Genomic DNA, 14010 nt, shown 5'->3' with positions numbered 1-14010 from the left:
TCTCTCTCTCCTCGAAGTCATTTTGCATAACCGGTATGCATGCTCGGTTGGAGTTGGATGGCTGCTGCTATAGTGCGCGAGGGAAGGCAATATGCATTTGCCTCGCCTTTTGGCTCGTGGATTGGAGTCAGTCTTATATCAGTGCATACATTGAGACGCTACGCCAGAAGCCCTAATCTGAGACGCGCCCTACGCAAAATGCTAGACGAGCAGGGGTCGCGTCCCGCATTACCGCGTCGCAGATTAAAAAGTAATCTGAGACGCGCCTCACACGCGTCTTAGATTACCAAAATGCAAGACGCGCCTCACGGCGCGTCTCGCCTTGGCTTCACACAGGCTTCCCTGGGAGCCAAATGCGAGGCGGGTCTCGCATTAGTCTACTATTTGCTGTTTTGGCGTAGTGTTAAGAAATGTAAGCTAAATCTTCTTTTTGCGTGTAAAACTCAGTTAATAAGTCTACTTGTCCCAATGATCTTTAGCCATTTGAGAGTAACCTTCTCACGTGTATTTGACCACCATATATTTAACTCAGTTCACACGAGACTAGACTCGATCAAGCCCTCTTTAGGCAGTTTAAGACTTATACTCCCTTTGTTTCCAAATACACAACGTTTGATATTTTGAACCACAATTTTTCCTGCTCATCTAATTCAAAAAAATTTAGACATATTTATAATTTAATTTATTATGTAGTAAAGTTCAGTTGTTAATTTAAATTAACATATATAGTAAGTAAAGTGAGTAATATGCTGCAAGCAAAATGTTGGCGCCAAGGTTTCTAAATTCTGGCGCCCATAATTTTGGCGCTCATTCCTCTGTATTGGGCCCAAATTTACAGAGGATATAAAAGGCTGGACCTTGGCAAACCCTAGCTCATATCCCTTCAGCTCCACCCTCCCTCTTTTCAGCCGCCACCAAGTCCTTCTTCCTTTCTAGCCAGGGTGCAGGGCTGAGCAACTCAGGTAGAGTGCTCATGCCTCCAGGGAAGAAGCAGGCACCAGGGCGAGCACCCATGCCTCCAGGGAAGGAGCCAGCAGGGCAAGCACTCATGCCTCCAGGGAAGGAGGCACCAGGGCGGAGGGATGATGCCAATCGTGGTGAGATGCCAGACAACCCGCCCCCCACCACCAACTCCAATCCCGCGCACTCAACCCTAACCCTTGGCGAGATGGTGACCAAGAATCCACCAGGGAGGACAATAGCTGCACGTCCAAGGCAGCCTGCAGGTGATTTCTCTAGCATCTCCCCTCCATCGACCTTTTGCTTCCTGTCGGGTCTATTAGGGAGGGTTCTCGTGTGCTCGCGTGGGTGCTGGCTGGTCAGATTGTGTACTTTCATTACCTCTTCGAGGGTTGGTCGAGCAGATTATTGTGATGGGGTCCTGTCTTTTATGGTTGTTGATAAATAGTAGTATTACATTTTTGTTTCTAGTAAAGGCTTTTCTGAATATGAGAAGGAAAGAGCTCAACATATTATGAGGAACAACCAAATATTTCAAAGACTTGGGATCGGTCAATTGGCATCACTACTTAAGAATGTAAGTGCAAATGTGGAGGATGATGGTCCTCAAAAATCAGGATCCGAGTACAGTCCACATGACAATGAGGGGCTTGAGGATGATGATGAAGTGATCAGCAAGGTATAGTTTGTCTTCTGTACACTACAATGTTTCTGTAATGGATATCAACTCGTATTGATTTCCATTTATAATTTTACTGATTATATATTCCTCTAATCTACCAAAGTGTCAAAGTATCTTCTCAAGGAACACGATGATCAAAAAGGGTGAGACCACCTAGGTTGCAATTGGAGCGTAGAGTCACTAGACAGAATTCTGCTGCCACCATAAGCTTAACCGCCTCAACAGAAGAAGCATTAGCAACTGTACAAACTGAGAATTTGAACCCTACTGCTGATGAAGGCAAGTGATAATATAGACATGTTTTATGTAACTTTGATACCTATAAACTTTATATCTTATTAGTAAGTACTAAGTTATCATGCAAGGATAGATTATAGCATTTTTATTTGACACTTGCTTTTGTAATCTTGCTAGATGAATTGGTTGAAGTTACAGAGCAAGTACGAAGAGGAAGAAGTATGGGGAAAGATTTAGATAGGATAACCAGAGGGTTAGGAAGCAAAATATGTATCCATGTTTCTGAAGGGAAGAGAAGGCCGGCGGTACCACTCCAAGCGGCAAAGCTTGCGTCAGAGGCTGGAATTGTACTTAGACAACATGTACCAATCTTTCCTCATTGGAAGCATTACAAGAAGAATGATCTTGAAATGGATAACTATATTGGCAAAGTTGCTGTAAGTCACTTAAAGAATTGAATTGCACAATAAGTATCATTTTCTCCTTAGTATTCTTAGTCACTAATGTATTTTCTGTATTTGTTTGTTAGGGACAATTTAACATGGACACTGACAACAAGGCAGTGAAAGATGCATGTATTGACTTGTTAAAGGGTGGACAACGTCAAAGGAGGTATAACTTAAAATTGAAGTACTTCAATGGGTTATCACAAGATCAGGTGCCGAGAACATCACCAGTGGCTTGCATGAGTGATGCACAATGGCTTGAATTGGTGGCCATGTGGTCAAAGGAAGAACACAAGGTATTGCTATGAAAAATCATGATTTAATTTCTGTTTTGTATAGGATAAGTGTGCATTTGTCTACTAACATAACCTAACACAATTCTACTAAGTATAGGAGAAGTGTGCAAAAAACAAAATTAATCATGAGTGCGTCCAATATCAGCAGCGCACAGGTTCACGGTGCTACGAGGCACAAGCTTATGTTGCGGTAAGAAACTTGTTAATGCATGACCTGTTAGAAGTAATCCTTGTGTGACTTTGTTGCGTCTTGACATTGGAGGTTGGCATCAGTAATTTAGTATGTTTTATATTTCTCTAAATAGTAAGTAGTAGAGGTCAAAGGTAGTAGATAGCAGTAGCCAGCTGCAGTAGTAGTCAATTTTGTTTCTGCTAGCAGCAGCTCTGTGTAGCTGGTTATTACTTCTAAAACTTGTGCGTGTGTATGTGCTCATACCTGAAAAATATGTTATGTGTGTAGCTGGTTATTACTTCTAACTATTGTGCGTGTGTATGTGCTGAAACCTGAACATTATGTGATCCAAAGTGGGCAAAGTGATCTGCCCAGAATTATTGTGCGTGTGTATGTGATGTATGAGATTTGGAGAGTTAGGGAGAATATAGTATTGTTGATAGGGGCCTACATAACCTGTATTAGGACTTAATTTGATTTAAGCTTATATATTCAAATGGATTCCTCACTATTTCAGAAACAAGAAAGATTTAAAGATTCAACGCCCACTGCAATTGACCTCTTTAAGGAAATGCATTGCAGCAGGAAAAGAGATTTCAGTGAGCAAGTAAAGCAAGCTATTGTAAGTTCTGAATCTTGTGATTTTTGTAGGCTGTTTACTTCTATGTGCTTGAGATAATTGCTAGGTGCTATAACTGATTTCCTATTTATTTATTACAAGGTTGATATGGAATCAATTATTGATGAATCTATAGAAAATGGAGAGCAGCAGAAGACTTGTATTGAAGCTGTCTCTCAAGTTCTATCCAAGAATAGCACCTTTCTTGAAAATTTGGGTCTTAAGAAAGTATCTCGGAAAAAATCCAGAATTGATGTTTCTTGTCACGTTGAACGTCTTCAGTTTGAACTAGATGCTAAGACACAAGAATCAGCAGGACTCCGTCAAGTAGTTGACGCTTTGACATCAAAAACAGATGAACAGTCGCAAGAAATTGACGACTTCAAGAAGTCATCAGCTGAGACAAATGCTTTGCTTCGTCAACTAATTTCCTTTAGTGCTGGTATATTCATATTCTTTGCTCTTTCTTATAGCTAGATGGTTTCAAGTGTGCGCTCATTTCATCACGTGTTCCATTCCTTGATTGTACAGGTGGGTTCAATGGAACAAACTAAAGCTATGATGCATAGAGCAAAGGCAAATTGGTATGTAAGATTTGTTACCTCCTTACAATTGTGTATGACTCTTAGCTGTTTATGAAGTGGTTGAGAATGATGATTTCCTTAGACGTTGTCTTATAATTTTCTTTGTGTTGAATTTGATCGGTTTGTTACATGCTGTTTGTGTGAGTTTGGGAAGGGGGTACAACTCTACATACATGCATGATGAGTGTGATCTGTTGGTTATGCACTTAATGATTTGTGGGGAAATGAATGGCGTCACTTGTCAATTCCTGGCCACTTATAGCTGGCATTTCATTACCTCCTTTTCTCTGTCCAGCTCTATAAGGTTCAGCTTAAACTTGTCGATTTTGTGTGTCCAGCTCTATAATGCAATGCTGAACTATTCGTTGATATTATCGTGATGATACCTGTGGCACTATTAAGGACAGCCGCAATATATAGTACTATCTTGATTGATAATGCATGCCGAGTGTAGAAATAAGCTGCAGTTTTATACAATGAGTATGGACCTGAGTGGAACATTTTTCTCCTATAGCTTCGGACTGATATATACAATTCACTTGATACTTATTTTATTCTGATTAATACATGTGTTTTCAGGTTGCATAGAAGCAATCATTTTGCAGCACCATGGGGCTTCTTTTGGACACGATTCAAGTAGTTTGCGTGGCAACATGAAGTCGTCGTTGTGACATGGAATTGAGTCAGTTTTTGAGATATATTTGGCTGTTGGCAATGAATTTGTAATCCTTAAGTCAACTTTTGAATGAATACTTGTAGTGCTTAGCTGTTGAGCACCATGGATGTTTATTGCTGTAAAAGTTTGAATTGCATAATATTTGAACCAGTTTGCTAATGTATTACAATGGATTGATTATTACAAATTGGTCTCATTTGTGATGGTATGATGATTGTGTTTTCTTTCAATACGTTGAATTAAATTAGCTTATTAATGGGCTATATTAAAGTAGATCTTGACTCAACTTATAGTGGGCCTTTAATGGGCTGAAATATAAAAATATGTGTACTAACTAATCCATATATACAAAGCCCACTAGTAATTATGACGATTAAATTTGTCACAATTTTGTTGCCACATCAGCTGCCACATAAGCTGCCACCTCAACTGTGACATGTCATGCGCCATATGGCAACACCATATTCATTTAATTATGACATTCTGATTACATATTATGACGTTTTAAATCGTCACAAATGTTATGACGTATTACGGATCGTCACTAAAGTTTATGACGTTTCTTTACGAAAACATCACTGAAAGTGCTTAGTGACGCACCTTCTGTGACATATTATTTTTCGTCACCGTAGCGTCATAGAAGCTAACTTGTGACATAAAAATGACTTTCTGTGACATATATATAGCGTCATACAATGTCACATTTCTTGTAGTGTAAAGCTCCGAACCAAGGTTCGGAAGACCTTGATCCTTTTGCCCCCAATCCTACACAAGAAGGCAAGCCCCGGACATAACCCACTATTTTATTACACTGCAATCTATACCTATTTACGTATTCTATGCATTGAGTTCTTAGGAATTGCTTGAAACCCTAGTTGCATTCTCCTAGGAACCAATGTGATGGATACTAGCACTTGAGTCCGACTAGCTGCTATGCTAATAGGACCGGTAGAAGTCGAGTGATTTCCTGTCACTCGCGCGATATAGGAGTTGTAATGTTTACATTCCTATTATCACTATAAGGATGCCGGACGGGAGTTTTATGAGGTATCATGGTTGAGGTGGTACCCCGTCTGTGTTGTTGAATTGGATAAGGTCACAGCGTGTGGTAGCGGTGGTTAAGCGTTTGAAAGTACTAACCACATGCCGCGAAATATGGTAAGCGGTAAGCCTAATAGCCAATCGGCCCGAGTAGTGGACATACCTCCCAGCACTTGTCTTGCTTCTTCTGGTTACTTATGTTCGACGTGTGGGAATACGTGTTGCAAGGGCAACCAGGAGTACGGGTTTTGTAGTCGCGCTACAGACGTACGTCCTGCACTTTGGAAGTGCGTATGGTCCTGCAGTCGCTTGTGGTGGCTCTGATCCACGAGTTGGAATGAAAGGTAAACGGTTGCTTCGGAACAACCCTATGGTGTTCCAAGCGTGTGAGTTAGGTTTACCTTGCAAGGTTAAATTCGATTCAGAATCATCCGCTTCTCACGATGGTTGAGACTGCTTAATCCCTTTGCCACATTGAGTAACAAGAGCAATTATTTTAATATTATCAAAAATGATGAATGACTAAAGATTATACCATGCTTGTATAGATTTAGATGCTCACTTAGAATGGATATTCAACTAGAACTTCAAAGCTAAAAGAGGAAAATAAGGATCTACTCTTAGTTGCTTTTCTGCTAAAAATTTATCCCATGACCATTACCAGATTTCATGAGTCTAGTTATATGGCTATGTATACCATCACCGGGTAAGCCTTGCTGAGTATTAGAATATTCAGCCTTGCTTTACAAATTTTGTTCAGGTAATGCTCCTGCTGACTCAGCTCTGCCTGTACCGTGGCCCTACCCTCTGCCTGATGGTTGGACCGTGGAGTGGGACCCGTCCCCGGCCAACCCGGACCCCTCCGAATGATGTCATGTAAGGGCAAGCATGACATCTGTGCTGACGACGTGTACCATACCGTACTTTAATATCACTGGATGTTCGAAAACCTTTGTCGGTTTGTAATAATTCCCTGGATGGGAAGGTGATGTTACTTTTAAACACTAATATATTATAACTGCCTGTGATGTAAAATATAATGGCCTTTGTATCTCTGGACTCGCCTTCGTGCGGGGTACCTTGTTTTGATCCTGCTTTCGGTGGTTTATCGGGACGTTACCCAACGGACCAAAGGATTATACCGTCTGAAGCACGTCGGAGCCCACTAAAGTGGACTCACGTACTTGAGCCGGTGTAATTCGGGTTGGTTCTGCCACAGGATCAGGGCCACCACAAGCGACTGTGGACCATACGAACATCTTGTGCGGGACATACCTCTACAGCGTGACTGTATGACCGTACTCCCATCCACTGTACGGAACATATTTCCACACGTCGGTGCGTGTGTACAACAAAACCAAATAATCGAGTGGTGGAAACGTGTCCATTTGCCGGGCCAATCAGGTAATAGGCTTACCGCGTACCATATTTACGGCATGTGGCTAGTACTTTCAAACACTTGACCACAGCTACCACACACTTTGGCCTTATCAACTTTTATCAACACAGACGGGGTAACTTTTCAGGTCATGATACTGCACATGACCCCGTCCATCATCCTTATAGTGATTGCAGAATAGTAAACATTCAACTCCTATATCGCGCGAGTGACAGGGAATCACTCGACTTCTGCCAGTCCTATTAGCATAGCATCTAAGCGTAACGACTCGGGTACAATACATAGGTTCCTAGGATTCATGCATCTAGGGTTTCATTTCAACTCCTAGACTCTAATGCATAATATAGATACATATATATATAACTTCATAAGTGTAATAATCTGAAATACTAGGTTATGCACCGAGGCTTGCCTTCTTGGGTGGGGTTGGGGTCAGGAGCGTCAAAGACTTCCGAACCTTGGTTCGGGGCTTCAGTTAGAACCTCGACGACGTTCGCGGGGTCTTCAGAAAATCCCTGCTCGGGCTCCTGGATCACCTCGTAGATCCCGTCGTCGAGCGTCACTGACTCTACATCATATGCAATGACTTGAGTGAGATGGTTCTTGAGTTAAGAATTTTTATCTCACGATAAAGTTTCAATCCAACAAATTAACAAATATAAACTCATGAAACAAGGGGGTTGGATCCAAAGCTACTATTTGCATTTAATTTATGGTTATATTAATGGAATTACTTTGAAGTAATTTGACAAGTTTGATTTTTATTTTGAAAACCATAAAGGCTCTGACCTTGAATTTTTGTGGATAAGCTTATTTCTAACAAATAAGCTTATTGTGAATTGTTCATAATTTTCTGAAAACAGAAACTAAAGCATTTGAATTTAAATTCAAATTTTAAGTTTAAATTCAAACCTTAAGAAAACAGAGTTTTAATTTCTTGAAAACTTAATTAGGAACTCATTATCAACAGATTGATTTATGTTAAAAAGATCTAAGCAGGAAAGCCTTAGGAACATGCTTAAATAAATTTAAATCATTTCAAACTTGATTTGCATATATTTAAAAGAACTTAAACTACAGAGCAGCACTGAGTATGAAATTTTTACACAAGCTTACTCATGACTTAAACAAGCTACAAACCAAAAATCACATAAAAGAAAGCTTGTATGCAAAATTTATGCCCAAGATATTCATTTTCTAAACTTTAAAATAACTCAAAAAGTATTTAGTTTCGAACCAAACTCTATTAACAAAAGTTGTAGAGCTTGACTTCTAGTTTCCAACAAAACTAGTTTGACAATTTTTATATTTTTCTAAAAATTCCTATCAATTTTACAAGTTGGCTGATTTTGAATTGGGGGGTACTGATTTTTCACAGAAAGGCCCCTGGAAAGTTTTGAATCCTTGCAATCAGGTCCTTGGCCGGGTTTTACAGAGAGGGCAAAACAACGGTGAGCAAATCCAGCGAGGGGGCTCACCGGCGGCGAGGGGTAAATGGGGAAAAAGACTCAGGGGCTCACGGCGGTCTCGAGGGTGGCCGGAGTTGAGGCAGGGAGGGGCTGAGGTGGCGTATCGATGGCGAACAGAGGCGGCCGGCGGAGCTCCAAGGAGGGTCGATGGCGTTCCGGTGGCTAAGGTACCGGAGGGCGGTGAAGAAGCTGCTAGGAAGATTCTACGGGTTGATGTGGTTCTGCTGGTGCCCTTGGCTGGGGTGAAGAGGCTCTGTATCGGCGGGTCGACGGCGAGGCCGAGCGGCGGCGGAGCTTTGAGCTCGCCGGCGCTGTGGAAGATGCTGCTCGGGTGTAGGAAAGCGAAATTGGATGGGTCAGTGAGCTGCAGTGGGTCGTGGTGGTGCTTCTCGAGCACTAGATCGCGGGTGAGAGGCGGCGTGGGCAGCTGACGATGGTGAGCACAGGCTGCGGTGGCGCTCTGGCGAGGAGCTGCGCTTGGGGAAAGGGATGGCCGGTGAAATAGAGCGTGAGTGTGGCTAAACGAGGTCGGGAAGAAGCCTCTGTGCATGTTTTAAAGCTGAGAGGGGTGCTGCACGGGCGAACAGGAGCTGGCGACGCCGGCGGCACGCGTGGCGGCTCGGGCGGCGGCGGTGCGACGTGGAGCGGCCAGGGAAAGCCAGCGCGAGGCCAGGAAGCGGCGGCGGGAGAAGCGCAGCGGGCACGTGGCGCAATTAAGAGCGGCTCGGGGGCAGCTGGGCCTCGGGAGAATGGCCGGCGAGGGCGGCGGCGTGCTCACGGGCGCGAGCAGAGGAGCTGGGGGCTGGAGGAAGAAGACGAGGACCGATCTGCAATTTCTCAAAAAGGTAGGGACCTCATTGTAATGTTTTGGTAATTTTCAAACGATAGCTCAAATGAAAATGTGCCCAAAAGCAAAAGTGTAGAGTACAACAAGATATACAACTTTGCTTTAAGGTTCAATTTCAAAAGAGTTAAGAATTTGAAAATAAGTTAAAAGTTGGGCAAAAGTTAAATTTTTAAAATAACACTTTTAACTGCCACACTCAAAATGAATCCTAAAGGTAGTTTCACTTCTATCTATGGTTTAAAAGTAAATTCTTGCACTTTTTCAAAACAACCCAAGAAAAACATGGTTTTACCTCCCATTCTCACACATTTGCACAAAAGGACCTTTATTAAATTATAATTATATAAATACCCTTTTCCCTTATCATTTAAATTTTTAAACACACTTTCACAATATTTTGTACACAACTTCATACTAAAATCTAGTGTGTGTCAATACCAAGTACCTGAGTGTCACAATAGCCCTGTCAGTCCCTCGTAGTCCACCATGTTCGGGTGTTTTCATAGTAGTAGTAGTAGGTTGTCGTTGGACTCCCGTCTCACCCCTTTCGGAAGTCCTTCCTTTTCCAGCCGCCGAAGTAGCTAGAGTCAAGTACTCTTGATAGGAGAAGATGACGTTAGAATACCTTTACCTATCTTATCAGGACCTCTTCACTCCGGTCATATCCCCTGGATAAACAAGAGTTACTACTAATACACTTATCGTTCCTAGTGGACTCGATACCCTGGAATACTCCAAGGTGAAAGCTACATCGGCATCTGTAGGCTTGCGGATTTATTCTGTTAGGCTAAGGACCGCCAACAATTAGCTTCTTGTTTTCCTCTAGCTGGATTTTTCCTTGTTCAATGGCCGATTGAATCTTCTGACAGAAGACTTTGCATTCATTAGTACTGTGAGAATTGGAATTATGCCATTTGCAGTACTTCTTGTTCTTTAGTTCATTAGCCGATGGTATATTGTGATTCGGAGATAGCTAAATCTGTTTCTCCCTTAGCAGAAAATCAAATATCTTGTCAACTTTACTAACATCAAAGTTGTATTTCTCTATGTTATCTTTGACCCATGGGCATGAAACCGGCTTTTTGTTCCTGGTCCATTCAGCCAAGCTGATTTCATTGTCCTCCTTAGAATCTGACTCTGTAGAGCCTACACAGTGTCAGACCTGGGCCCATAGGACTGTGCACATGGCGTACATCTTACAGGATAAGGGGTGGGATATGGCCCACGCTCTACACCAGTTGTAATTACTCGTACTGTAGTAGAACTACTCGAGCAGTAGTAGAACTAGTCGGAAACGGTAGGAAACTACCCAAAAAGTACTTGGGTAGGACTCCTAAGCTCGTATCTGGCTAGGATTTCCATATAACCCTGTCCCCCCAGACTATATAAGGGTGGACAGGAACCCTCCTCAAACAGGAGCATGAGGGATAACTCGTGCCTCATGCAGGAGATCACCTAATCACCACCTAAGGCAATGCAAACCACACAGAACATAGGGTATTACGCTCTTGGTGGCCCGAATCTGTCTAAACTTTGTGTTCCTTGCACCTTCGAGTTCCTGATCTCGGCGACACCCTACCTACAAACTCACCACCTCGAGGGTATCCCTCGATGGGCGTAGCGGTAAAACACCGACAGCTGGCGCGCTAGGTAGGGGTGTTCATCGATCATCCACCGGAGAACTCAATAGCATTTTTCAGCTTCACCAGCACCATGATCGACAAGGGCACAAATTTTGTCTTCAGCTCTTTAATCTGCGCCGCTAATGGTTTGGGTGGCTTCAACAGCCACCTAGCTGACTCCAGGAAGCCGGAGGCCTCTACACCAACTCGACGCTGTGACCTCGACGAGTTCATCGACAACCTCAACGAGTTGCTGCTCCCCGACCTAGTCCAGCACATCGAAAAGATGTCCATTTTTGACGCGACTTCAACTCGTGCTGCACCAGAACTAGTCGGATTGGACTCAAACCGATCTGAGGAGACTACACAAGCTGAGTCCCTCTCCGATTTGGAGGAGGACTCAGATCGTGTGCTCAAGCTCGAGGACGCGGGAGCCACCGCCTGTTAGGGGCCCCCATTTTCGACAACTACTCGGACTCCAACGAAGACTACTCATCGACAAGTACTACACCTTCAAGCCAGAGCCGAGGAGGACTCGAGGACGAGGGAGCCACCGCCTGTTGGGAGGCCCCCCGTTCTCAACAACCACTCGCAACCCGATGATTACCTCGAATCATGTTCGGGTAATCACTTGGGTTTGACCATAACGTCTACACCGCAAGGCCGTTTCGTGTGCTGGAAGGGTCTAGAGCCCTCTGAGTTACTAGAATACGACTCTTGCCTTGTGGTAGAATCCACCCTTCAGCGTATCAACCCTAGGGAGCTGGAAGGTTTTGACTACTCCGCTCAACTTCAGCTCGCGTCACAACATCGATGCGCTGCAGCGACGACCTCGACTACTTGACTCGCGCTGCAGTTACAACTGCTTAGACAAATTGGCAGCACCAATGACTACTTCAACTACTAATCTCGACTAGAAACTAGTCGGGGACGAGTCTTAAACTACTCGGTGACTAGCTGTAACACCCTCAGGTAATTTCCTCAAATTTTTAATTAATTTATTTGGGCTCGAATAAATTTTCCAGGGTTTTCTCTAGTTTATCTCGTATTTAAAGTAATTTTATAACGCAAGAAAATAAAATTTATCATAGGATTAAAGTGTTTGTGCATTCATGCCGCAGCATTGTTTTATTTGTGTTGAGTGTGTAGATTTGAATTCAAATGGTATTTGAATTCAAATGGTTTTGTTTGAATGGGTAGAGTATAGAAAAGGAAAAAGGAATAAAAGAAAGCAGCCCGCAGCCCAACCCCAAACCCTTGGCCCAGCCCAATTCCCCTTTTCCCTCTCCCTCTCCCCTCCTCGGGCCTTTCCCCTCCTCCCCGCGTGGGCCAAGCAGGCCCATCTCCTTTTCCCCCTCAGCCCGAGCCGCGCGCTGGCTCTCCTTTCCCTTCCTTTCTCTCTCTGACCGCGGGCCCCGCACGTCAGCGCCGGTTCTCCCCTTTCTTCCTCCCCTTCCTCTGTTTCCCCGGCGCCCAACGGACTCCGAGATCTCCGGTGAGCTGCGCTCCTCGGGCCCGCGTGTCAACGGCGCCGCCGCCACCCTACAAGAGCCGCCCAAACCCTCCTGGACCCTACTCCTCAGCCGCCCAAACCCTAGCGCCGCCGCCACGGTTCCCTCCGCCGCGCTGAGTTGCTGCTCCGCCGTCGACCGGCCGCCTCGTTGCAGCCACACCCCTGCAATTCTCCGCCTTAGCTTCGCCTGGTCACCAAGGTCGTCGCCAACCTCCTGTTCCCTACCCCGGCCCCGTATCCGCGTCGGAATTTCACCGGGAGCCGACGCCGGTGAGAAGCTCCGCCGCTCGAATTTCTCGCCGCCGGTGGCCCTTGGCTCGTCCTAACCCTCTAGCTACCTCCACAGGGACTCCTTAGATCGGTCCCCGCAACCCAGAAGTCCGGGACACCCCTACAGCGGTCTCCCCACGATCACCGACCGTCTCCGCCGCCCGCGCCGCCGCAATCCCACCTCTGCGCCGCCAATCCCTCCCGCAGGCCGTGGTCGCAGCTTCCAGGCGTGGTAAGGCTCCTGCCGAGCCCCTTTTCCCTTCCCCTCTCCCTCCGCGTAAGCGCGTTCCCTTGCCGCCGTTACCCCGAGCCGCCCCCGTCGTGGAGACCCCTACCCGAGCCCTAATCAGCCGTCCCAAGCCCTTAGACGAGTTCCCCGCTGTCCAGCCTCTCTCCCCGCACGATCCCGACCACCCAGAACCCCCGGAGTGCCGAGTTTGGCCAGCTCCGGCGATCCACCGCCGCGGGAGCGAGCCCCGGTGACCTTTTCCGCCGCCGGCTCCTGTGTCTTCTGCCCCGTTTCATCCTGACCGCCCGATCCCTGATCCACGGACCAGAATAGGAACCGCATACCCCTTCGCCGTGAGCCCTTCGATCTGCATCCTGTGCCCGAGATTAGATCGCGATGGGAGTAGTTCAGGACCACCGGATCTGGATCCAACGGACGGAATCCACGCGTACCCCTTCGATTAGTGAATCTAATCTCAGCCGCGCGATCAAGATCCGAGGGCCCAGAACAGATCTTAGCGCTTCAGTCACGTCTTTTTGCTAAAGAGCCCTCGCCTTTTTGGGGAATTAACCCGCGGTCCGCGTTGTAGCTCAAAAGAAATTACGTATAAGTCCTGTTTCATGCGTTTAGACCCTAGCCTTTCTGGAAATCTAACCCGCAGTCTAGCCTGAGGTTTCTAACCAGCTAGCCCCTGTGTCTAGGGTTTATTTACGGTTTAGTCCTCGGTTTTTGTCCAGAAGCCCCTGGTTTCTCTGTTTTTCTTATAATTAGGTCCCTGGATCCTGTTTTAAGCGCAGTTTTCGCGTTTTAGCTCCGTTTTAGGTGTTCTTTATATGCACGCGATCGTTGTAACGCGTAGATTAGTTCTAGGCTAGTTTTGTACGCTGTTTTTATGTGATGTTGTACTGTTTTCTTATATTTTGCTATTGTTTGTGCATGTGTGTATGT

At 45.1% G+C, this 14010-nt stretch overlaps 2 protein-coding genes across 2 annotated transcripts; both read left to right on the top strand.

Moving 5' to 3' along the window:
- The first annotated feature begins 970 nt into the window (after positions 1 to 970).
- LOC112903710 lies at positions 971 to 1776 on the top strand. Its single transcript, XM_025972937.1, has 3 exons — positions 971 to 1226; positions 1437 to 1639; positions 1744 to 1776. The coding sequence occupies exons 1-3, from the start codon at positions 974 to 976 to the stop codon at positions 1774 to 1776; spliced, it is 489 nt and encodes a 162-aa protein (XP_025828722.1). The 5' UTR covers positions 971 to 973.
- Positions 1777 to 1793: 17 nt separating this feature from the next.
- On the top strand, positions 1794 to 4748 carry LOC112902084. Its single transcript, XM_025970997.1, has 7 exons — positions 1794 to 1921; positions 2057 to 2316; positions 2409 to 2621; positions 2719 to 2811; positions 3311 to 3415; positions 3515 to 3854; positions 3944 to 4748. The coding sequence occupies exons 2-7, from the start codon at positions 2101 to 2103 to the stop codon at positions 3964 to 3966; spliced, it is 990 nt and encodes a 329-aa protein (XP_025826782.1). The 5' UTR covers positions 1794 to 1921; positions 2057 to 2100; the 3' UTR covers positions 3967 to 4748.
- Positions 4749 to 14010: the final 9262 nt, after the last annotated feature.

This window comes from Panicum hallii, chromosome 8 (genome assembly GCF_002211085.1).
Source record: "Panicum hallii strain FIL2 chromosome 8, PHallii_v3.1, whole genome shotgun sequence".
NCBI lineage: Eukaryota > Viridiplantae > Streptophyta > Magnoliopsida > Poales > Poaceae > Panicum > Panicum hallii.
This window is presented reverse-complemented; position numbering and strand designations above follow the sequence as displayed.

Coding starts and splice junctions, on each gene's coding strand:
- LOC112902084 (XM_025970997.1), top strand. CDS start 2,101: ATGGGGAAAGATTTAGATAGGATAACCAGAGGGTTAGGAAGCAAAATA. Junction 2,317..2,408: donor ACTATATTGGCAAAGTTGCT/GTAAGTCACTTA, acceptor TTTGTTTGTTAG/GGACAATTTAACATGGACAC. Junction 2,812..3,310: donor AGGCACAAGCTTATGTTGCG/GTAAGAAACTTG, acceptor TCACTATTTCAG/AAACAAGAAAGATTTAAAGA.
- LOC112903710 (XM_025972937.1), top strand. CDS start 974: ATGCCTCCAGGGAAGAAGCAGGCACCAGGGCGAGCACCCATGCCTCCA. Junction 1,227..1,436: donor ACGTCCAAGGCAGCCTGCAG/GTGATTTCTCTA, acceptor TTTCTAGTAAAG/GCTTTTCTGAATATGAGAAG. Junction 1,640..1,743: donor ATGATGAAGTGATCAGCAAG/GTATAGTTTGTC, acceptor CTAATCTACCAA/AGTGTCAAAGTATCTTCTCA.